Source organism: Balaenoptera acutorostrata, chromosome 3 (genome assembly GCF_949987535.1).
Source record: "Balaenoptera acutorostrata chromosome 3, mBalAcu1.1, whole genome shotgun sequence".
Classification (NCBI taxonomy): domain Eukaryota; kingdom Metazoa; phylum Chordata; class Mammalia; order Artiodactyla; family Balaenopteridae; genus Balaenoptera; species Balaenoptera acutorostrata.
The window spans coordinates 140,131,891-140,155,851 of NC_080066.1; the positions used below are offsets into that span (position 1 = coordinate 140,131,891).

The 23,961-nt window shown below is 35.1% G+C and overlaps 1 protein-coding gene across 1 annotated transcript in view; it reads right to left on the reverse strand.

Annotated features, from left to right (window-relative positions):
* Nucleotides 1–23,961, reverse strand: part of C3H14orf39 (chromosome 3 C14orf39 homolog) — a 50,592-nt gene that overhangs the window by 24,885 nt on the left and 1,746 nt on the right. Inside the window, exons 4-7 of the mRNA XM_007192950.2 lie at nucleotides 20,560–20,649; nucleotides 2,464–2,651; nucleotides 2,326–2,368; nucleotides 501–621 (exon numbers count right to left, since the gene is read on the reverse strand). Coding sequence (XP_007193012.1) covers nucleotides 501–621; nucleotides 2,326–2,368; nucleotides 2,464–2,651; nucleotides 20,560–20,649 — 442 coding nt within the window. The remainder of the gene's footprint in view (nucleotides 1–500; nucleotides 622–2,325; nucleotides 2,369–2,463; nucleotides 2,652–20,559; nucleotides 20,650–23,961) is intronic.

Consider the following 23,961-nt stretch of genomic DNA (forward strand, 5'->3'; position numbering starts at 1 on the left):
TTCAAAATTTGGAAGTGACTTTGATGGGTTCTCATACCCATCAATGAAAGCCACATTTCAATACAATACTAAAAATGTATTCATGAAAATATCATGCACCATCAATCTTAAAGGCTAAACTAGCTTTATAAAGATTATAGTCATAAATTTTCTAGATTAAGTCTTTTAAATTATTTACTGCCTTGTTCTCTTTTTTGACAACACTGTTGTAAGCTCTGCTAATGCCTTTAAATACCTATTATTAAGCTCCATCTTGTTCCTTCCTATCTTCTTTCCTTAGAACCCAAAGAAAGTTAAACTATTCCCCAAAACTCAGATCTGAATACACTCAATATCTAAAACACATTTTGGCTTCAATGGTAATCTGAGGCAAATAAATTATTATAAGTTTTTCTCCATATCGAGGCTCTTTAGAAACAGCTCTTCTTAGACGTTCATCTAACACACCATTACACTTATACATTAACACGTATATTAGAAACATATAACAAAATTAATACCTGGTTTAAATAATTAATTTCTATTTCCACATCATCTACTTCTTTCTTCAATTCATATGATCTTTTGGAAAATTTGTTGGCATGTTTAAGAGTATCTTGTGTTTTACATCTCAAATTAACCCTTTTATGTTAAGGAACTATGTTATACAAGTAACTTTCACACTTACATACACTATATCAAAAATAATTAGTATTATATAACATTATTTGTATATGTATATATAAGCAATATTAATAACAGTATCTGAAAATAGCTGTAAGACTAGTACAAACATTTGGCAAACTGACAAAGACAATTTATTGTTCGCCTATGTTATATATTTAGCTTAAAAATAACATTTCTTCAAAAATATGTGTCAGGATTTTTTCTTTCAGTTAAATATTTTCACAGGGTGGTTTTTTACTTTTGGTTTTTACCCAACTTTATCATGTCATTTGGCATGATGAACATAATCAATTCAGGTCCAAACTTAACGTCTTGTGTTTCTGTAATTTATTTGTTCCAAAGTCAACATTAAAAATCCACTCAATTTTCCTTTTCTTGCTGTTTAAGGTCCATCAGTGCACACTGCAGAACTCAAAAGAGAGCTGCATCTTCTATCTGAACTTTCTGCTTGAACTGGATTTATACCCAATTCCAAGTAGAGAATTTCTCAGCTGTTAACAGACACCCTGCATGGTTATTAGCTACTACCATTTCCTAAGTTACTCTACAATCCATTTAGGAGAATTTAAAAATGAATAAAACAGTGTTAATGAACAAGAATTCCAGAGAAAATCTTTATCAGACCTTTCCTATTTCGCTAAAACTTATGATTTATATGCTAGCACATAAAATTTCAGATGAACATTATTTATAATGCTATGCTGTTATCAAAAGTATCAATTTAAAATTTTAGATACAGACATTTAAATCCTAATCTCAATTCTCCCTACCTCCATCACCTCTTCGTGTTTGTCATGTAATCTTATGCCTCATCCGTTTCTACATCCAACTCCCTAAACCCCTGCTGTGCCTTATGCATCTACCAACCTCTGCCTCTTCCTATTGAGAAGTTAAAACACAGATGGGCAGCAAATGAACAACTAAGTACAGAATAAGCTAAAACCCAAACATGGAGAGAGCAAGCAGCAAACGAGTTAAAAGGATGATTTGGGATGAAGTAGAATGAAGCAAGGTAGAATGCAGGGATAAAGAAGACTTAGTACAAACAGTGGAGTTATAATCTGATAGGAAAGCATATGAAGGATTGTGGAGGTTGCAAGAGGATTAAAGTTCCAAGTTCATCATCAGGGAAGATCTCCTTGACAAACAGATGAGACTTAGACCAATTAAGAATTACTTAAGCATCTAATACAATGCCACTGTATTACTTCTTTACATGTCTGTTTCCTCTACTAAACTGTGAGCTCCTTATAAGAAAGCTCTGTATCTTCTTGAGTACTGCCTGGCACAAAGTAGGTACCCAATGAATTGTGACTCACCTCCTTACCATCTTCCATCTTAACAAGTAATAATCAATTGATTTAATTGGAACTCTTTGGTAAGACAGAGCAAGATGACTTTTTCATTGGTTTGGTTGATAAGATATGCCACTTAAAGACAGATACATATACCACTTATTGGCATTAAAATTTCTTGCTTCTGATGACACACACATGTATGAAAACTAATCCCAGATGATCTTTAAAGTAATCTCTAAATTTTTTAATTAAACAAAATACCAAATCAATGTGATTCTCACAGGGAAACGCAATAACAATTAAAATACAGAAATAATACTTATCCAATAAAAATTCTAAGTAGAAATACTACTGTGGATACATATGTAATGTCCAACTGGTAAGTGATGGAAAGGGAGCAGGCACTGAAAAACAAAGTCATATTTTAGACTAATTTATTATATTTTTTTCATTACAAAGATAATGTTATTAAAACAGTATGTAACAAAACCATTAATACCTAAAAATTCCATAAAAATAGTTTCATTCATTTTTAGTTGTTCAGTATGTGCCAACACTCTGTTTTGAATTTCTTCATGTTCTCTTTTCTTCTCATAATATTCATGTGAAAGAGGTGTTTCTGAGTATTTTTGTTGGTATTGCTTTAAAACATCTTTATACTGACATATATAACCGTGGTACATTTTTCTGTTAAAATTAAAAGAAATGATATCAATATAACAAAAGTATATCTAAAATCACTTGTTAAAGTCTACTAAATTAAGCATAACAGACAAGTTAAAAATCTACTTATTCTTGCTTCCCTCAATACTGTCTGTCCTTCAAACTTTTCTTAACTCTATTACACTTTTCAATTCTCTACTCTTTTTCTTCACTGCCTGAGTTACTCACTCCTCAATCATGTTCAATTAAACTTCCACTTCCACCAGTTTAATGAAACTACCCTTCCCAAGGTTATCAATGATCTAATTTGTCCACCTTAGTGATCTCTTTTCACTTTTCATCCTAAATGACACTGCAGAACCTGGTTCTTTTGATGACTTCTTGAATCTCTATCCTCCCTGAGTTCTGAATCTCTATTCTTCCCAGTTCAACTACCTCTATAACTATGCTATTAAATCTCATTCAGTTTTCTAAGCTAAAGTTATCATGTTCTAGATGATAGAACTTTGGGTTCACAATCATTCTTGTATACTCCAGAACTATTTTATAAGAAAATTTCAGCACTGTTTGGAGGAACTCCTTCAAGTACAACTAAGGTAGAGGTGCATGGTCATCTATTTTGGAACCAGTCTTGAATGAGATGGTCAATTCTTGCAAAAGGATATTAATTCTTCCTTCTCATTTGAACTTTGCTTGATCTACAATAGGGGTCAGTTACTATGATCTATGGGCCAAATCTAATCTGCCACCTGTTTTTGTACAGCCTATGAGCTAAGAACAATTTTTACATTTTTAAATGATTAAAAAAATCAAAAGAATAATAATGTTTCATGACATATTAAAATTATATGAAAATCAAACTGTAATGTCCATAAATAAAGTTTTATTAGAACACAGTCAATCACTTACATACTGCCTAAAGTTGCTCCTGTACCACAGTATCAGACTTGAGTAGCTGTGACAAAGACTGTATATTCCCACAAAGCCTGGAATGTTTACTATATGGCCCTTTACAAAAAAAAGTTTGCCAGTCCTCATCTACAACACTGAACATGTTCAATCCAGGTTCATTGCAAAAAACATATTCTTGGGAGGAGAAAAAGATGGCAGAGTAGAGGGACATGGAGCTCACCTCCTCCACAAACACATCAAAACTACATCTACAAGTGGAACAATTCTCACAGAATACCTACTGAAAGCTTGCAGAAGATCTCATACAACCAAAGCTACAAGAAAAATTCCCAGGTAACCACTGCTCCTGCAGAAGGGCTGAAATATGAGCCAATTACCTGCACTTCCCCTTGGCATGGGGGTGAGGCTTGGGCAGGTTCTTGTGCAGGCAGATTTGCGAGCACACATGCATGCCTAAAGGACCTCTGAGCTCATTATGAGCACTTCCGCAGTGGATGTGGCCCCTCCAGGGCAGCTCCAACAACAGATTTCTTTGTGGGCGTGCACACCAAGTGGCAGGCGGCATCACAGAGTTGCATGTCACAGTGCACAGCTCCTGGGGAAGAACACGCAGTGGCTTCTTTCTCAGAGGGAGTGCTCCCAGTCCCACCTACCTCACATCACAGCTTAGAACCGGATCTGGGGGCTTCTACTCCAACAACTGGGGAGCAGACCCTGACCCTGACAGGGCTATGACAACCACCAGAGCAAAGAGGAGGCCCCACCCAACATCCAGTGCAGGCTCTGGTAACCACAACACCAAACACATCCCCTATCAGGGGGACAAGGGCCAGCACAACCTGAGGAAAGTCTTGGCAAGCATCCATACCACAAACAGCCCTCACACTGAAAATATTGCACTCACACAGTCTACACAAGGGTCACTCCCACTGTCCCATAAAAACAGACCTTCAAGACCACAGTAGATAAGTGTTTCTCCAAAATTCATAGAGTTGGAGAAATATAAGTAAAATGAAAAAAGCAGAGGAACTACTCTGAATTAAAAGAAACAGAGAAATTCCCTGAAAGAACAATGAAACAGACCTCTCCAATCTACCAGACCCTGAGTTCAAAAGAGAGGTAATAAAAATGCTGAAGGAACTAAGAAAATCAATAGAAATGCAGATCACTGTAACAAGGAATTAGAAACTATAAAAAGAAGCCAATCGAAATTAGACAACTCAATTGCCAAAATGAAAACTGAGCAAAAGGCATAAATAGTAAACTAAATAATGCAGAATAAGAAGTGATCTGGAAGACAGAATAACTGAAATCACCCAAGCAGAACAGCAGACAGAAAGACAAATGAAAAAAAGAAAGAAAGCAACATATGAGATCTATGGGATAATAAAAGCAAGCCTATCTACGCATAATAGGAATCCCAGGAAAAAAAGAAAGAGAAAGGGGGATCAAAAATGTTTTCAAAGAGGGGCTTCCCTGGTGGCGCAGTGGTTGAGAATCCGCCTGCCAATGCAGGGGACACGGGTTCGAGCCCTGGTCTGGGAAGATCCCACATGCCGTGGAGCAACTAGGCCCATGAGCCACAATTACTGAGTCTGCGTGTCTGGAGCCAGTGCTCCGCAACAAGAGAGGCCGCGATAGTGAGAGACCCGCGCACCGCGATGAAGAGTGGCCCCCGCTTGCCGCAACTAGAGAAAGCCCTTGCACAGAAACGAAGACCCAATGCAGCCATAAATAAATAAATAAATAAATAAATAAAATTAAAAAAAAAAATGTTTTCAAAGAAATTATGGCTGAAAACTTCCCAAACCTAAAGAAGGAAACAGCAATCCTGGTACAGGAAGCACTGAGGTTCCCAAACAAGATGAACCCAAACAGACCAAATCTAAGACATATCATAATTAAAATGGCAAAAGTGAAAGATAAAGAGAGGAGTCTAAAGGCAGCAAGAGAAAAAACAAAGAGTCAGTTACAAGGGAACCCCCATAAGGCCACCAGCTAATTTCTCTAAAGAAACTTTGCAGGCCATAAAGGAGGGGCAAGATATATCCAAAGTCCTGAAAAACAAAAACCTGCAACCTAGGATACTCTACCCGGCCAGACTGTCATTTAGAATAGAAGGAGAGATAAACAATTTCTCAGACAAGCAAAAACTAAAAGAAGACAGCAATACTAAATCTATCCTAAAAGAAATATTGAGATCTTCTCTAAATAGAAAAGAAGCAGGAATCAATAAAAACGGTAAACTCACAAGAGGAAAGGCAAATATATAAAAGGATTGAATATCACTTAAATAAGCCAGTACATGGATTAAAAAACAATCAAAAAAATTCTGTGAAAGCAATTATAAATACAATGAACAGCAAAAAGATAAACATTAAGATGTAAACTAGGACATCAAAATCACAAAATGTGGGGGAGGGGAGTAAGAAAATGCAGATCTTTTAGAATGTGTTTGAGCTTATATGATTATGAATCTAAAGGAAGTAGATACAGTTATGAGATAACATACTTGAAAATCAGGGTAATCACAAATCAAAAACATAAAATAGATTCACAAAAACCAAAAAGAAAGGAACTCAAGCATAATACAAACCACAAACGGGAAAACAAAAAGGAGGAGAAAGGAACAAAGATGTGCAAAATCAACTGGAAAACAAGGTTTAAAATGGCAATAAATACATATTATCAATAATTACTTTATACATAAATGGACTAAATGCACCAATCAAATACATAGAGTGGCAGGTTAGATAATGAAACAAGTATCTACAATATGCTGCCTACAAGAGACACACTTCAGGGTGAAAGACACATATAGATTGAAAGTGAGCAGATGGAAAAAGATATTTCATGCAAAAGGAAATGACAAGAAAGTGGGGGTAGCAATACTCACATCAGACAAAACAGACTTTAAAACGAAGGCCACAAAGAAAGACAATGAAGGTCAACATATAATAAGATGATCAATACAAGAGGATATCACACTCATTAACACATATGCACCCAATATAGGAGGACCAAAATATATAAAACAAATACCAAGAGACAAAAGGGAGAAATTGATGGGAATACAACAATAGTAGGAGAGTTTAACACCGTACTGACATCAATGGACAGATCTTCCAGATAGAAAATCAATAAGGTAACAGAGATCCTAAATGACACAATAGAACAGTTAGACTTAATTGATATCTACAGGACACTACATCCAAAAAAACCAGAATACACATTCTTTTCAAGAGCACATGGAACATTCCCTAGGATAGACCACATACTAGGACACAAAACAAGCCTCAACAAATTTAAGAGGACAGAAATTATTTCAAGCAACTTTTCTGAGTGCAACGGTATGAAACTAGATATAAACCACAGAAAGAGAAATGAGAAAAAAAATGATTACATGGAGACTAAACAACATGCCACTAAAAAACCAATGGGTCAGTGATGAAATCAAAGAGGAAATTTAAAAATACCTCGAAACAAACGACAATGAAAACACAACCATACAAAATCTATGGGATGCAGAAAAAGCAGTTCGAAGAGAGAAGTTCATAGCAATACAGGCCTTCTTCCAAAAACAAGAAAAATCTTAAATCTTAAACCTAACCCACCACCTAAAAGAATTAGAAAAAGTAAAACAAACAAAACCTAAATTCAGCAGAAGGAAGGAAATAATAAAGATCAGAGAGGAAATAAATAAATGGAGACTTAAAAAATAGAAAAAAATCAATAAAACCAAGAGATAGTTGAAAGGATAAATGAAATTGACAAGCCTCTAGCCAAGCTCACCAAGAAGAAAAGAGACAGGATACAAATAAATGAAATAAGAAATGGAAGAGGAGAAATAACAACCGATATTGTTACAGGGAAGAACAAATCTGACTACATGTTGGATCTGTTTCTCTTACTTTAACCTTTGCTTCCTGCTGCTTTTGTTCACTAAAAGGTTACTGTCTATACATAATGGTCTGCTTCAGGGAACCTGCCCCTCTGCCTGAATGTTAAACCAAAGTGCCTTTGTTCAGGGAAACATCCTGACCCTGTCCACCTGTGAATGGCTGCAAGAAAGAAGAAATTAACACATCCCTTTCCCAAGGCTGGCTATTCCAGGAGATATTTGCAAGATTTATGGCCTTTTTACTTTACTTCCTCACCTCTCCTCCCTCTCTGTTCTATAGAAGAAACTGGCATCCACAGCCCAATAAGATGGTTCTTCTAAGACACTAGTCTGCCATCTTCTTGGTCTGCTGGCTTTCTGAATAAAGTCACTATTCCTTGCCTTGACGCCTCTTCTCCCAATTTATTGGCCTGCCATGTGGCAAGCAGAGTGAGCTTGGACTCGGTAACAAAACCATAGAAATACAAAAACTTACTAAGAAAATATTATGAACAGTTATATACCAACAAATTCGACAACCTAGAAGAAATGGACAAGTTGCCAGAAACATACAGTCTGCCAAAACTGCATCAAGAAGAAACAGATAATTTGAACAGACTGATCACTAGAAGTGAAATAGAATCTGTAATAAAAAAGGCTCCCTACAAACAAAAGTCCAGGACTGGATGGCTTCACTGGGTTATTCTACCAAACATACAAAGAAGAACTTATATCTATCCTTTCAAACTCTTGCAAAAGACTGAAGAGGAGGGAACACTCCCAAAGTCATTCTATGAAGTCACCATCACCCTAATACCAAAACCAGAAAAAGACACTACCAAAAAGAAAATTACAGGCCAATATCTTTGATGAATGTAGATGCAAAAATCCTCAACAAAATATTAGCAAACCAAGTTCAACAACACATAAAAAGGGCCATACACCATAATCAAATTGGATTCATCCCAGAGTCACAAGGATGGTTCAACAAACACAAATCAATCAATGTGATACACCACAACAACAAAAGAAAATACAAAAACCACATGATCATCTCAACAGATGCAGAAAAAGCATTTGATAAAATTCAACATCCATTCATGATAAAAACTCTCACCAAAGTGGGTATAAAGGGAACATAACATAATAAAAGCCATTTATGACAAACCCACAGCTTACATGATACTAAATGGTGAAAAGCTGAAAGCCTTCCCACTAAGTGCTGGAATAAGACAAGGATGCCCACTCTCACTACCTTTATTCAACATATTATTGGAAGTCCTAGCCACAGCAATCAGGCAAGAAAAAGAAATAAAAGGCATCCAAATTAGAAGGCAAGAGGTAAAACTGTCATTATATGCAGATAACATGATACTCTATACAGAAAACCCTTAAGACTCTACACAAAAACTACCAGAACTGATAAACGAATTCAGCAAGGTATCAGGATACAAGATTAATATACAGAAATCTGTTGCACTTCTTTACACTAACAATGAAGTATCAGAAAGAGAAAGTAAAAAAGCAATCCTGTTTAAAATCATATTGCATCAAAAAAAAAAAAACCTAGGAATAAACCTAACCAAGGAGGTGAAAGATTTATATGTTGAGAACTATAAAACACTGATAAAGGAAACTGAAGATGATTCAAAGAAATGAAAAGATATCCCATGGTCTTGGGTTGGAAGAATTAATATAGTTAAAATTGCCATACTACCCAAACGAATCTACAGATTTAATGCAATCCCTATCAAATTACCCATGACATTTTTCACAGAACTAGAACAAATAATTCTAAAATTTATATGGAACCACAAAAGACCCAGAATTGCCAAAGCAATCCTGAGGGAAAAGAACAAAGCTGGGGGCATAACCATTCTAGACTTCAGGCAATATTACAAAGCTACAGTAATCAAAACAGGGTGGTATTGGCACAAAAACAGACATATAGAGATGGAACAGAATAGAGGGCCCAGAAATAAACCCCCACACCTATGGCCAATTAACCTTCGACCAAGGAGGCAAGAATATACAATGGAGAAAAGACAGTCTCTTCAGCAAGTGGTGTTGGGAAAGCTGGACAGACTCATGTAAATCAATGAAGTCAGAACACTCCCTCATACCACACACAAAAATAAATTCAAAATGGCTTAAAGACTTAAATATAAAACATGACACCATAAAACTCCTAGAAGAGAACATAGGCAAAACATTCTCTGACATAAATCGCACCAATGTTTTCTTGGGTCAGTCTCTCAAGACAAAATAAATAAAAGCAAAAATAAACAAATGGGACCTAATCAAACTTAACAGCTTTCACACAGTAAAGGAAACCATAAACAAAACAAAGAGACAACCTACGGACTGGGAGAAAATATTTGCAAAGAATGCAGCTGACAGGGGCTTAATTTCCAAAACATACAGAGAGCTCATACAACTCAATATCAGAGAAACAAACAACCCAATCAAAAAACGGGCAGAAGACTAAAGAGACATTTCTCGAAAGAAGACATACAGATGGCCAACAGACACATGAAAAGATGCTCAACATTGCTAATTATTAGAGAAGTGCAAAGCAAAACTACAATGAGGTATCACCTCACAGTCTACAAATAATAAATGCTGGATAGGGTGTGGAGAAAAGGGTACCCTCCTACACTGTTGGTGGGAATGTAAATTGGTGCAGCCACTATGGAAAACAATACGGAGGTTCCTTAAAAAACTAAAAACAGAGTTACCACTACTGGGCGTATATCTGTAAAAGATGAAAACTCTAATTTGAAAAGATACATGCACCCCAATGATCACAGCATCACTGTTTACAACAGGCAAGATATGGAAGCAACCTAAGTGTCCATTAACAGATGAATGGATAAAGAAGACGTGGCATATATATATCATAGAATATTACTCAGACATAAAAAAGAATGAAATAATGCCTTTTGCAGCAATAGGGATGGACCTAGAGATTATCATGCTAAGTGAAGTAAGTCAGACAGAGAAAGACAAATACCATATGATATCACTTATATGTGGAATCTAAAAAAAAAAAAGTACAAATGAACTTATTTACAAAACAGAAACAGACTCATAGACATAGAAAGCAAACAGATACGCACTACCATATATAAAACAGATAAACAACAAGGCTTTACTGTATAGCACAGGGAACTGTATTCAATATCTTATAATAACCTATAATGGAAAACAATCGGACAATGTGTATATGTATATATATGTATTTATATATATATACATATATATAACTGATCACTTTGCTGTACACTGAAACTAACACAATATTGTAAATATTGTAAATCAACTATACTTCAATTTAAAAAAAGAAAATATATTCTTGGATCCTTTTTTTACCGAGTTATTAACAAATACATACTTTCAAAAAATAACATTCAGGGGCTTCCCTGGTGGCGCAGCGGTTGAGAATCTGCCTGCTAATGCAGGGGACACGGGTTCGCGCCCTGGTATGGGAAGATCCCACATGCCGCGGAGCAACTAGGCCCGTGAGCCACAACTACTGAGCCTGCGCGTCTGGAGCCTGGGCTCCGCAACAAGAGAGGCCGCAATAGTGAGAGGCCCGCGCACCGCGATGAAGAGTAGCCCCCGCTTGCCGCAACTACAGGAAACCCTAGCACAGAAACGAAGACCCAACATAGTAATGAATCAATCAATAAATAAATCTTTAAAAAAAATCTTTAAAAAAAAAAAAAAAAAAAAAAAATAACATTCATAGAAACTTTTCTAAAAATATATAGTCCTTATATTCCTCAAAATTTTATAAATTTTCTAAATCAAGCCATACTATATGGGGGAATTTCTTAAAAGGCACTTCAATGATTATCTCGCCTTAGCAGATGAGAAAAGAAGTATTCATAAACTGCTTGTATAGTAAGAAGAAAAGTAAGGATAACAGCCTTCTTCTACTGGTCAGCAGGTCTGTATCTTAAGAATGTTTTAATTTCTTAATATTACTAAACTCTGCCCCCTTAGGCAAGATAAAGTAGTTTAGCCCAAAACAAGTTTCTTCCTATTCTTCTAAATGCATATTTGCTAATTAAGCCTTCACTTCTTGGGAAAATAGTCCAAAAGGAGGGAAATACCTATAAGAAAACTGAGTCTGGGCCACCAGTTTCAGATGAGATTAGCATACCCCATCTATCCTGTTCAGACTGCATATTCATGGCAACTCTTCTAATATACTCCATACAAGAACCTTGCTAGCCCAAGCCATGATTCAAGAAGAGCCATTACTATCTCATCTCTTGCCAGCAATGCTAGTCTTCGTGAATGCCTGGGACAGGGATGGGTGATTAGGAGAAATAAGTAGCTGGTGCCTCTACTTCCTTCATTACCCATGATACCAACAAATGGACTCTTTTCCTCTTATAAATACATAGTATTGAGTCATCAAGTCAATCAACCTCTGTGGCTGGTTTAAGAAAGAAAGAGATAGCTGTTTTCACCTCCATACCTCTGGCTAGCTAAGAGAAGTCATCCACAACAAACACTATCAGAGAAGTACTTATTGGACTGGTTTGTTTTAGCCCCTCATGGAATCATTTTAAATAATATTTTATAGCTATAGCTTACACTGAGAGATGTTATAAGAAGCAGTAATACATATTGTGTTTATTTGGGGGAGGCCACTGAAGATACTGACTACCATATTGCACAATTTCCCCTTTATGAGAATCCAGGGAACAAATTTCTCTCAAGTCTGAGTACTAGGGAGAAAACCTCTGCTTATCCTAAGCAACTGAACTGTTTTTTAAATGAATATTCTGAATTCCAAATTGATGACACTTCCACAATGTTTTGACTACTATTAGGAATTTCAAAGCTTAATTTTGCCTATATCTAACAAATGTGTAAGACCATATAGTATGAATTTCTATCCAGACCAAAGGCTTCATCTTCCTACATTACCCTTACTTCCCTATAGCCTCAATTTGTATGTCTAACTTTAACACTATGGTATTATTTATATAAATCATTTCAAATTCTTTTTGAATTGAAGTGGGGCCTATAAATAACAAAATAAGTCTCCTTTGTTAATTCTACCCTCTGCCTATTTCTTGGATGATCATGTACTCCAGCTTTCTCTTCTTTTTGCTTTATACTTTCTCTGGGCAATCTCATCTATTTTTATGATTTCAAATGCCAATGAAGTCCAAATCTATACCTCAGTCCCTACCTTAAGACCCATTTATTAATATGAAATGTATTGCATTCTAGATTTTGTGTGGGTGTTTTTAATTAGAATATTAGAATAGGAGTGACATCGGCAAGATGGCAGAATAAAATGTCCCTTGAGCATATCACCCCCTCAGCAATAAAAGTTTGTCATCCAACCATGGACAAAAGTGCCTTTGTGGAAGCTTTGGAATCCAGGTAGGAGACTGTGAAATCCTGGTGCAGTCCAAGACTGGGGAGAGCCATTTTGAGAAGACAGACTCACATCTTGGTGGTTTAACTTGCTGACTGTGGTCCTGGCTACAGAACCAGAAAATATCTCTGCACCCCTGAGAACTCAGCTACAGGCCTATCTAGCTTTGGGTCTGTAACCAGCCCCATAAACCAAGGGACCTGGGAGAAGTCACACCCACCTGTGTGTCAGGCAATAGGCATACAGACCCTGGTCCTGGCTGTGGTCGCAGAAGTGGCAGGTGAACCAGTTCCAGCCCTTCATGGCTATGGTCTGGGAATACCAGGAGATAAACCTGCCAAACTCAGTGAGACTGTAGATTCTGAAAGGGCCCTGTAACTGGATTCCAACCTGTCCCAGCCACAGTCACTGAAGAATCCTGCTGGCACAGAGACCCAGCAGGAGACACTCCTGTCTATGCCCCTAAAGATCCTAAAGCACCCTATAGTTGGTTCCAGCCCTCTCACAGCACAGTTCGTCCACAGTACTGAGGGTCCAAGGTTCAAGCAAGAGACACTCCTGTCTGCACCCCATAGATCCTGTAAGGACCCATACTTGGTTCTAGATCTCAAGCAGTCTAGCATTAACAGAACTTCTGGCCCAGGGACCCAAAGAGATACTGCTATATGCTCCCCTGGAGATCTTGAAAGGGCCCTATACTTGGCTCCAGCCCCTCTAGCCACAATCAGGGAGCAGTCCAGCCCACGGAGGGACCTGGTTGGAGACATGCCTATCTGTGCCTTGAGAACCAGGACTGTAGACCTCAATTTTGTTTGTAGAATCTGAAACAGCCCTGAGACTCAGTTCTAGCCCCTCTCAGCCACAGTCCAGGGCCAGTTCTGACCACCCATGAATCCATTCAGTGACTAGGCATGAACTCTCCCAGGGACTTGCTGGGAGACAAACTTGTCTACACACTTGGTAATATGCCTGCTGACTAAGGACCCAACTGTGGAACCTGAATCAGACCTTTGTCCCAGTACTATCCTACTGAACAAAGTACTGGAGGAAGTCTCACCCACCCAGGGACCAGACAGGATCCATACCTGCCTGAGCCCCTGGTAACAAGCACACCAACCATGGATCCCACTACAAACTCAATGACAGCTTCAAAATCAGCTCCAACCCAGCACAACTGCAGTTCTATAGGTAATCCCATCAGCCCAGGAAACCAACAAGAGAAGGTCTTTACTTCCCAAAACCAGACTGTAAAGACTGGAAGAAGTGTTTTTTCATTCAAGTGCACAGACACCAATGCAAGGCTAAGCATATCACAAAAATTAGGCAAACATGACACCATCAAAAGAAAAGTAATAAATCTTCAGTAACTGACCCCAAAGAAATGGAGAGCTACAGTTTGCCTTGCAAAGAATTCAAAGTAATCATCTTAAAGAAACTCAGTAAAATGCAAGAGAACACAGACAACTAAACAAAATCAGGAAAACAATGCATGTACAAAATGAGAAGTTTAATAAAGAAATAGAAACCATAAAATAGAACCAAACAGAAACTGTGGAGCTAAAGAACACAATAGCAGGACTGAAGTATTCAATAGAGAGCATCAATAACAGACTTGATCATATAAAAGAAACAATCGGCAAACTCAAAGACTATTCATTTGAAATTAGCTACTTAGAGGAACAAAAAGAAAAAGAATGAAAAAGAGTGAAGAAAATCTACATAAATTATGGAACACTGCAAAGCGAACAAATATTTGCAGCACGGAAGTCCCAGAAGGAGAAAAGAGAGAGAGAAAAAGGCAGAAAGCTTATTTAAAGAAATAATAGCTGATTACTCAGCTATAAAAAAGAACAAAATAATGCCATTTGCAGCAACATGGATGGACCTAGAGCTTCTCATACTGAGTCAAGTAAGTCATACAGAGAAAGACAAATATCATATGATATCACTTATATGTGGAATCTTAAAAAAGGCTAGAAATGAACTTATCTACAAAACAGAAATAGAGTTACGGATGTAGAAAATAAACTTATGGTTACCAGGGGTTGGGGGAGGAGGGATAAAGTGGAAGATTGGAATTGACACATACACACTACTATATATAAAACAGATAACTAGGGCTTCCCTGGGGGCACAGTGGTTAAGAATCCACCTGCATGGGGACACGGGTTCAAGCCCTGGTCCGGGAAGATCCCACATGCCACAGAGCAACTAAGCCCGTGCACCACAACTACTGAGCGCGCACTCTAGAGCCCGCAAGCCACAACTACTGAGCCCATGTGCCACAATTACTGAAGCCCACGCACCTAGAGTCTATGCTCCACAACAAGAGAAGCCACCAAAATAAGAAGCCCGCACACCACAATGAAGAGTAGCCCCTGCTTGCTGCAACTAGAGAAAGCCTGTGCAAAGCAACAAAGACCCAACGCAGCCAAAGATAAACATATAAATAAATTTATTTTAAAAAAAACAGATAACTAATAAGGACCTACTGTATAACACAAGGAACTCTACTCAATACTCCGTAATGGCCTATATGGGAAAAGAATCTAAAAAAGAGTGGATATATGTATTTGTATAACAGATTCACTTTGCTGTACACCTGAAACTAACACAACATTGTAAACTGATTATACCCCAACAAAAAATTTTTTAAAAAGAAAAGAAATAATAGCTGAAAACTTCCCAAATATTAGGAAAGAGATAGACATCTGGGTACAGGAAGCCCACCCCAACCAAGATCAACCCAAAGAAGATTGCTCCAAGACACATTATAATCAAAATGTTAAAATGCAAAGACAAAAAGAATTTTGAAAGCATCAAGAGAAAAATAACTCATCACAGGGGAACCCCTGTAATGTCATCAGGAGATTTCTCTGCACAAATCTTCCAGGCCAGAAGAGAATGGGATCACATATCCAAAGTACTGAAAGAAAAAACTGCCAACCAAAAATACTACATCCAGCAAAACTGTCCTTTAGAAATGAAGGAAAAATAAGGACATTCCCAGACAGACAAAAGCTAAGGGAGTTCATTACCACTAAAGGAGTTCATTACTACTGCCTTTTAGAAAATATTAAGGGGAGTTTTTCAAGCTGAAATAAAAGGATGCTAAGTAACAACATGAAAACATATAAAAGAATAAAACTTAATGGTAAAGGTGAATATATACTCAAATTCAGAATACCATAATACTGTAATGATAGTATGCAAATCACTTTAATCTCTAGTATGAAAGTTTAAAATATTATTAAAATTATAGCTACAATAATTTGCTAATCGATGCACAATATAAAAAGATATAAAGTATGACATCGATAGCATTAAATGTGGGGGGGGGGAGAAGTAAAAGTGCAGTTTCTGTACGCAATTGAAGGTTACTTGTTATCAATACGTCTGCTATATCTATAAGATGTTTTATGTAAGCGTCATGGTAACCACAGAGAAAAAATTTATAGTAGATACACAAAAGAGAAAGAGAAAGGAATTAAAGCATACCACTACAAAAAATAAATCACAAAGGAAGACAGCAAGAGAGGAAGAAAGGAACAAAGGAGCTAAAAATACACTCAGAAAACGATTAATTAAATGGCAATAGTAAGTCCATACCTATCAATAATTACTTTAAATGTAAATAGACTAAATACAAAAGACAAAGAGTGGCTGAGTGCATTAAAAAAAAACAAGACCCAACAATATGCTGCCTGCAAGAAACTCACTTTAGTTTTAATGAAACACATGAGCTGAAAGTGAAGGGATGGAAAAAGATATTCCATACAAATGTAACCAAAAGAGATCAGAAGTGCTTATACTTATATCAGATAAGATAGACTTTCAGTCAAAATCAGTCACAAGAGACAAAGAAGGTCACTTCCCAAGGAATTAGAAAAAGAAGAACTATCTAACCATAAAGATAGCAGAAAGAAGGAAATAACAAAGGTTAGAGCAGAAATAAATGGACTAGAGACATGAAAGACAACAGGAAAACATCAATGAAACAAAAAGTTGCTTTTTTGAAAAGATAAACAAAATTTACAAACCTTTAGCTAGACTAACCAAGGGAAAGAGAGAGGACTCAAACAAAGTTATAAATGAAAGAGGAGATACTATACCTGACACCAAAGAAATACAAAAGCTCTTAAGAGGCTACTATTAACAATTATAGGACAACAAATTAGATAACCTAAAAGAAATGGATAAATTTCTAGAAACATACAACCTACCAAGATTGAATTATGAAAAAATTAAAAATCTGAACAGGTCAATTCCTAGTAAGGAGATAGAAGCAGTAATCAAAACCCTCCCAACAAAGAAAAGCCCAGGACCAGATGGTTTCACTGGTAAACTGTACCAAACATTTAAAGAAGAACTAACATCAATCCTTCTCAAATTCTTCCCAAAAAATGGAAGAGGAGAAAACACTCTCCAATTCATTTTATGAGGCCAGCATTAGCCTGATAAAAAGCCAAATAAGGACACTACAAGAAAAGAAAACTACAAGCCAATATTCCTGATGAATATGGATGAAAAGATTCTCAAAAAAAAAATACTAGCAAACAAATTCAACAGCACTTTAAAAGAATCATACATGAATACGAAGTGGGATTTATCCTTGGATGCAAGGATGGTTCAATTTACACAAATCATTAAACATGAAATACCACATTAATAGAATGAAGGATAAAAATTATATGATCTCAATAGATGCAGAAAAAGTATTTGGCAAAATCTGACACCCTTTCATGATAAAAACTTTCAATAAATTGGGTATACCTCAACATAATAAAGGCTATATTTGACAAGTCCATAACTAATATCATACTCAGTGGTAAATAGCTAAAAGCTTTTCCTCCAAAATCAGAAACAAGACAAAGGTGCCATTCGCACCACTCTTATTCAATATAATACTGGAAGAGCTAGCTAAAGCAATTAGGCAACAAAAAGCAATAAAAGGCATCCAAATAGGAAAGGAAAAAGTAAAATGGTCTGTTTGTAAACAGTATATCCTTATTACAATATATAGAAAATTCTAAGACTCCACCAAAAACCTATTAGAACTAATCAATAAATTCAATAAAGTTTCAGGATACAAAATCAACATACAAAAATCAGTTGCACTTCTATACACAAACAACGAACTACCTGAAAAAAAAATAAAGAAAATAATCCTATTTACAGTAGCATCAAACACATTAAAAAACTTAGGAATAAATTTAACCAAGAAGGTGAAAGATTTGTACACTGAAAACTATAAGACACTATGAAAGAAACTGAAGAAGACATAAATATGGAAAGATATTCTGTGCTCACAGATCATAAGAATTAATACTGTTATAATATCCATACTATCCAAAGCCATCTATAAATTCAATGCAATCCCATCAAAATTACAACAGCATTTTTCACAGAAATAGAAAAAAAATCCCAAAATTTGTATGGAACCACAAGAGACCCCAAATAGTCAATTTCTGGAAATCTCAAAAAAGAACAAGGTGGAAGCATCACACTTCCTCATTTCAAACTATGCTACAAAGATATAGTAATCAAAACAGTATGGTACTGGCATAAAAACAGACAGATAAACCAATGGAACAGAATCAAGAGTCCAGAAATAAATCCATGCATATACAGTCAACCAATATTTGGAAAGGATAGTCTGCAATAAACAGTGCTGGGAAAACTGGATAGCCACATGCAAAAGAATGGAATTGGACCCCTATCTTATACCACTCATAAGGATGAACTCAAAATGGGTTAAAGACTTAAATTAAATGTAAGACCTGAAATCATAAAACTCCTAGGGGAAAAATCTCCTTGATGTTGGTTTTGGCAATGATTTTTGGGGATATGATACCAAAAGCACAAGCAACAAAAGCAAAAATAAACAAGTGGGACTACATCAAACTATAAAAGCTTCTGCACAGCAAAAGAATCAATCAACAAACTGAAGAGGCAGACTATAGAATGGGAGAAAATGTTTGCAAACCATATATCCAATAAGGGGTTAATATCCAAAATACATAAGGAACTCATACAACTGAATAGCAAGACTAATAATCCAAGTTAAAAATGGGCAAAGGGCTGAGAGACATTTTTCCAAAGAAGACATACAAATAGTCAACAGGTACATGAAAAGATGCTCACCACCACCAATTATCAGAGAAATGCCAATCAAAACCACAATGAGATAGTACCTCATATGTGTAGAATGGCTATTACCGAAAAGACAAGATAGGTGTTGGCAAGGATGTAGAGAAAAGGGAACCCTTGTATACTGGTGGTGGGAATGTAAATTGATACAGCCACCATGGAAAACAGTATGGAGGCACCTCAAAAAATTAAAAATAGAAAAGCCATATGATCCAGTAATCCCACTTCTAGTTATATATTCAAAGGAAAGAAAATCACTATCCCAAAGAGATATCTGCACCATGTTCATTAAAGCATTATTCACAATGGCCAAGACATGGAAACAACCTAAGTGTCCACTGACAGATGAATAGATTTTTTGAATGTGATGTATATAAAAATGGAATGTTATTTAGCCACTAAAAAAGAAGGAAATCCTGCCATTTGTGACAACACAGATGGACCTTGAGAGTGTTATGCTAACTGAATAAGTCAGACAAAGACAAATACTGTTATGATCTCACTTATATGTAAAATCTTTTAAAAAAGCTGAATTCATAGAAGCAGAGAGTATAATGGTGGTTTCCAGGGGCTGACGGGTAGAGGAAATGAAAAGATGTTGGTCAGAGAGTACAAGCTTCCAGTTAAAAGCTGAATAAGTTCTGGGGATCTAACATAAAGCATGGTGAATATAATAATACTGTATTATATACTTGAAAGTTGTTAAAAGAGTAAATCTTAAATATTCTCACTACAAAGAATATAATAGAGTGATAGATGTGTTACCTAACCTTATTGTGGTAATCATTTCACAGTACACACATGTATTAAATAATGTTTTACACCTCAGACTTACTGCTATATGTCAATTATACCTCAATAAAGCTGGGGGGAAAGTAGTAAGATAAATAAATAAAAATTAAAAATTAAATCAACACTGCTCTTGTCCAGTTATGTTAAAAATAAAAACATTTCAATTTTTTAAATTAAGCGAAATTATAATGCTATATAACGTGTTCAAAGTTCCTCACCTTGTTTCATTATATTCATTAATTACATTTAGTCCCCCAAACCAGGTGATTTAACACATAATAAAATAAGCCCACACAAATATTATTGGGTTGGCCAAAAAGTTCATTCGGATTTCTCCATAACATCTTAATTTTTGGCCAACCCAATAGTATTTCTCTGTCAGAATATAACACCCCACTAAATCAGCACTCTGAAAAACAAGTTCAATATAAAAATACCCTTCAAAAGTCAATACTCCAAATTTTTCATAAGCTAATTATACAGCTAACTACTCCCCCAGATGTTTGACTATAGCAATTCAGTCATAAAAAATATTAACTGAAGCACTCTGCCTTATAACTGCTACTGATAAATAGTTTCTATCTAAGGACATATTTAAACATATCCAAGGTTGGATAGAGCTTTATAACAAATAGGTAGGCCAACAGTGACAACCAGAGTCCAAAACACTGAATTTACTTTATAAATAAATAAATAAATAAAAATTTGTGTATTTTTCAATTAATATTTTTGCAAAGAATATCTTAATACTAAGCTATAGAATTGATAAGCTTAAATTAATATATGTACTGTACTTGTCTTTTTCAACAGTTTCTTGATAAATAGTAAACTGGTCCTGCATATAGTTTTCATGTTTATGAAATACATCACATGTTGGCCTCCAGCTATGGAAAAAAAATACTGTAATTAGCATCTCAGAATGATAAACAAATTTAAGAAATAATAAAAATGAATGTAACCATTTAAAGATAAACAACTCTTTCCTTTCCTGGAAGAAACAAGCTTACATCAAGAAAAACATTCCCATCTCCGATCACCACCACTATGACCATTCATGCAATCATACATATGCTCAAATATCAATATCGATTAATTTTTACATAAAGCCTGTTTTGGAACCATGACTAGGGAAGGAACAAATGTGACATGGATGGACTGTGTATTACTATGGCATTTCTGGAATATACTCTGCAACACTCCAACATCAGGCTTTGTTTCTCATCATACTTCTAAGATCTTAGCTAAGAAATTCTTTTGGAGTAAACATTTAAAGAGCTAGGATAAGGGATAAAGAGAGGCTTTTTTCTCCTTTGAAATTTAGAAAGTCAGGTTTTATACCCTCCTGAACTTGAAAGAAAGAAACTAGACCATAATGAATTATAAAATCAGATAGTAAGAATAAAATGAATATTCAACTTATACATTTGTTTTATTACATGACTCGAAAAATGTTGCCAGTGTGAAAAATCTAAAATTAAGTATACACCATGGCAGCTTACATTCTAAGTATTGTTCAAATATTTCCTCTAGCTCTTTTCTCTAATCTTTTTTATTTTTTCAGATTCAAAAAGTATGCATACCCATTTTGGAAGAACAGAAAAGTATACATAAGAAAATAATTATCATCTATATTCTCAACACTGAATAATAACTACTAATACTGATATTATTTTAATAAATTATTTCCAGATTTTACTATAAGTATATAGTTTAACATCTTTGAGTTCATATTCACATATACAACATACCATCCTTTATCACTTACTTTTAAACTATCAATATATACATTTTCTTTGTCACTAAGAATTCACTGTAAAGGTTTTAATAAATACAACATATTACACAATTTATCTAACCATTCCAGTATTGTTGGCCATTTTGGTTAGTCTAAGTTTCTCTTAAGAACTTGTACTTAAACACTTGTCTGAGTTTACAATCATTTCCTTAGGCAATATTCCCCAAAATGGAATTATAAGGTCAAAGGTTATATATACATACATTCTGAATACTTTTTAAATTCCATAAGAAATACACGCTCACTGAAAAGATATTCACTGTAACCATTTTGATGTACATATTTCTAGACTTTAATTATACATAAATACACAATTACTAAATTGAGTTTATTCTATGAATGTTGTTTTAATGTTTTGTTCAATTTGTAATATACTGTTAACACCTTTCCATGTCAATATTCACTTATATCATAAACTAATGGGCTGCCTACTGTTCATTCATATGGATATACCAAAATTCATTTAAACAATCACCTAATGTTGAACATTTGAGTTGCTTCCAATGTTTTCCTATCATAAAAAAGTTGAAATAAATACCTTGTTGTACATTACATCTTTGAGAAAATGCCTAATTGTTTCCTTATGAAAAATTATCAGAAATAGAACCGTTTAATCAAAAGTCATGCTTATTTCTAAAGCCTTTAAAGTATACTTATATGTCATCCAAAAGGTATATACCAGTGTACATTCCTACAGTGTATGAAAGAGGTGATTTTCTTATTTCCTGGCCAACATTGGGTATTATCCTTCTTTAAATTTCTGCAAAACTTAAAGGCAAAAGAATATATAGTATTTTATTATTGCTTTAATTTGGATGTCTTTGATTATTAGTAAGATTGAGCATTTGTTCACGTTTATTAGACATACATTTCTTCATTTTGGTATTTACCTGTTTACCTTCTTTGCTTATTTTTCTAATGGGACTTTGGCTCTTTCTTATTAATTTCTACAAGCACTTTATATTTTAAAAATTAACCCTTCTTTGACATTTTCCTACCTTATGCTTTTGCTTTTTGTATCATTTTGAGGTGTTTTTCTTTTTAATTTGCATGTGTCATATTTATCCATTGTTTCCTATGTGGTTTCTACCTTTGATGACATACTTAGAAAGGCCTTCCTCTCTCAAAGATTATAGTCACCTATATTTTCTTCTAATACTTTCATGAATTCATATTTCACATTTAAACCTCTTAACCAGCATGCTGAAATCATGAACTAGAGGTATTCATGCATTAAAATCAATGGATCCTAAAATCAACAGATCCTACTAACTGCCCTCAGAACCCAGCAGAGAATAATCTTGTATAAAGTAAAGTACATCTTGGACACAGTAGGTTCTGCAGGGAAGATACCAGTACTTTTCCAGCACCCTTTGCAGCTACTTGAGGGAAACCACTGGTAAAACTTAACTACCATAAACCTAAATCAAACTAAAAGAAAAAGTTCAACAATATGTAGTTTTTTCGTTGATCAGATTGCCAAAAAATTTAAACATTGATAATTTCAGTGTTAGCAATGGTGTGAGGAATAGAAACTCTCATATATTGTTGGTGAAAGTATAAATTAGTATAATTTTTTTGGGAGAGCAGTTTGGCGTTACTTATCAAATATTTAAACATGCATACTCTTCAACCTGGCAATTTCACTTCCACGAGGTCATTCTATAGCAACTGGTCTAGAAATATGGAAGGATACCTGTACATGTAGGAAATAACTGGAAATAACCTAAATGTCTATTAATAGGAGAATGGTTAAATAACTTAGGATACATCAATACTATAAAATACTATAGAGCTGTTAAAAAAAAGAATGCAATCCATACATAATCATTACATGTATAGTACCATTTACATTACATATTGTTAAATTTAAAAAACAAGTTGAAAAATAAGTATGGTATGATCGCATTTTTTAAAAAAGGAAAGACAGATATACAGGTAGATGTATATATAAGCATATGTAATAGTGATGTTGAATATATATTTTAAAAGGTCTGGAAGGGTACTCACTGTTAAGAGTGATCACCTGTAAGGAAGAGGACAGGGTGGGGATGGGGACTACAGGCAGGGAAAAACTTTTTACTCCATACATTTGCATAGTCTTTGAATTTTTATACTAGGCATGTGTTACTTTTATAAAATTTTAAAACCAATATAAAAAAAGTAATGAGGGAAAACCAAAAAGTTTATGAAATTTTTAAAAAACAAAATATTTTAAAACAAATATGATTCTTAATATAGTACTTAATACAAAGACAGTGATCCACATAAAATTAAATACAGAAAACTAAACATTTTATTTTTGTAAGTACCTGTCCATACAATTAAGTTCCATTAACAAGTCTTTGTTTCAAAATGTTTGTCTTATAATAGATGTAATTACTAGAATCGGGAACCTGAA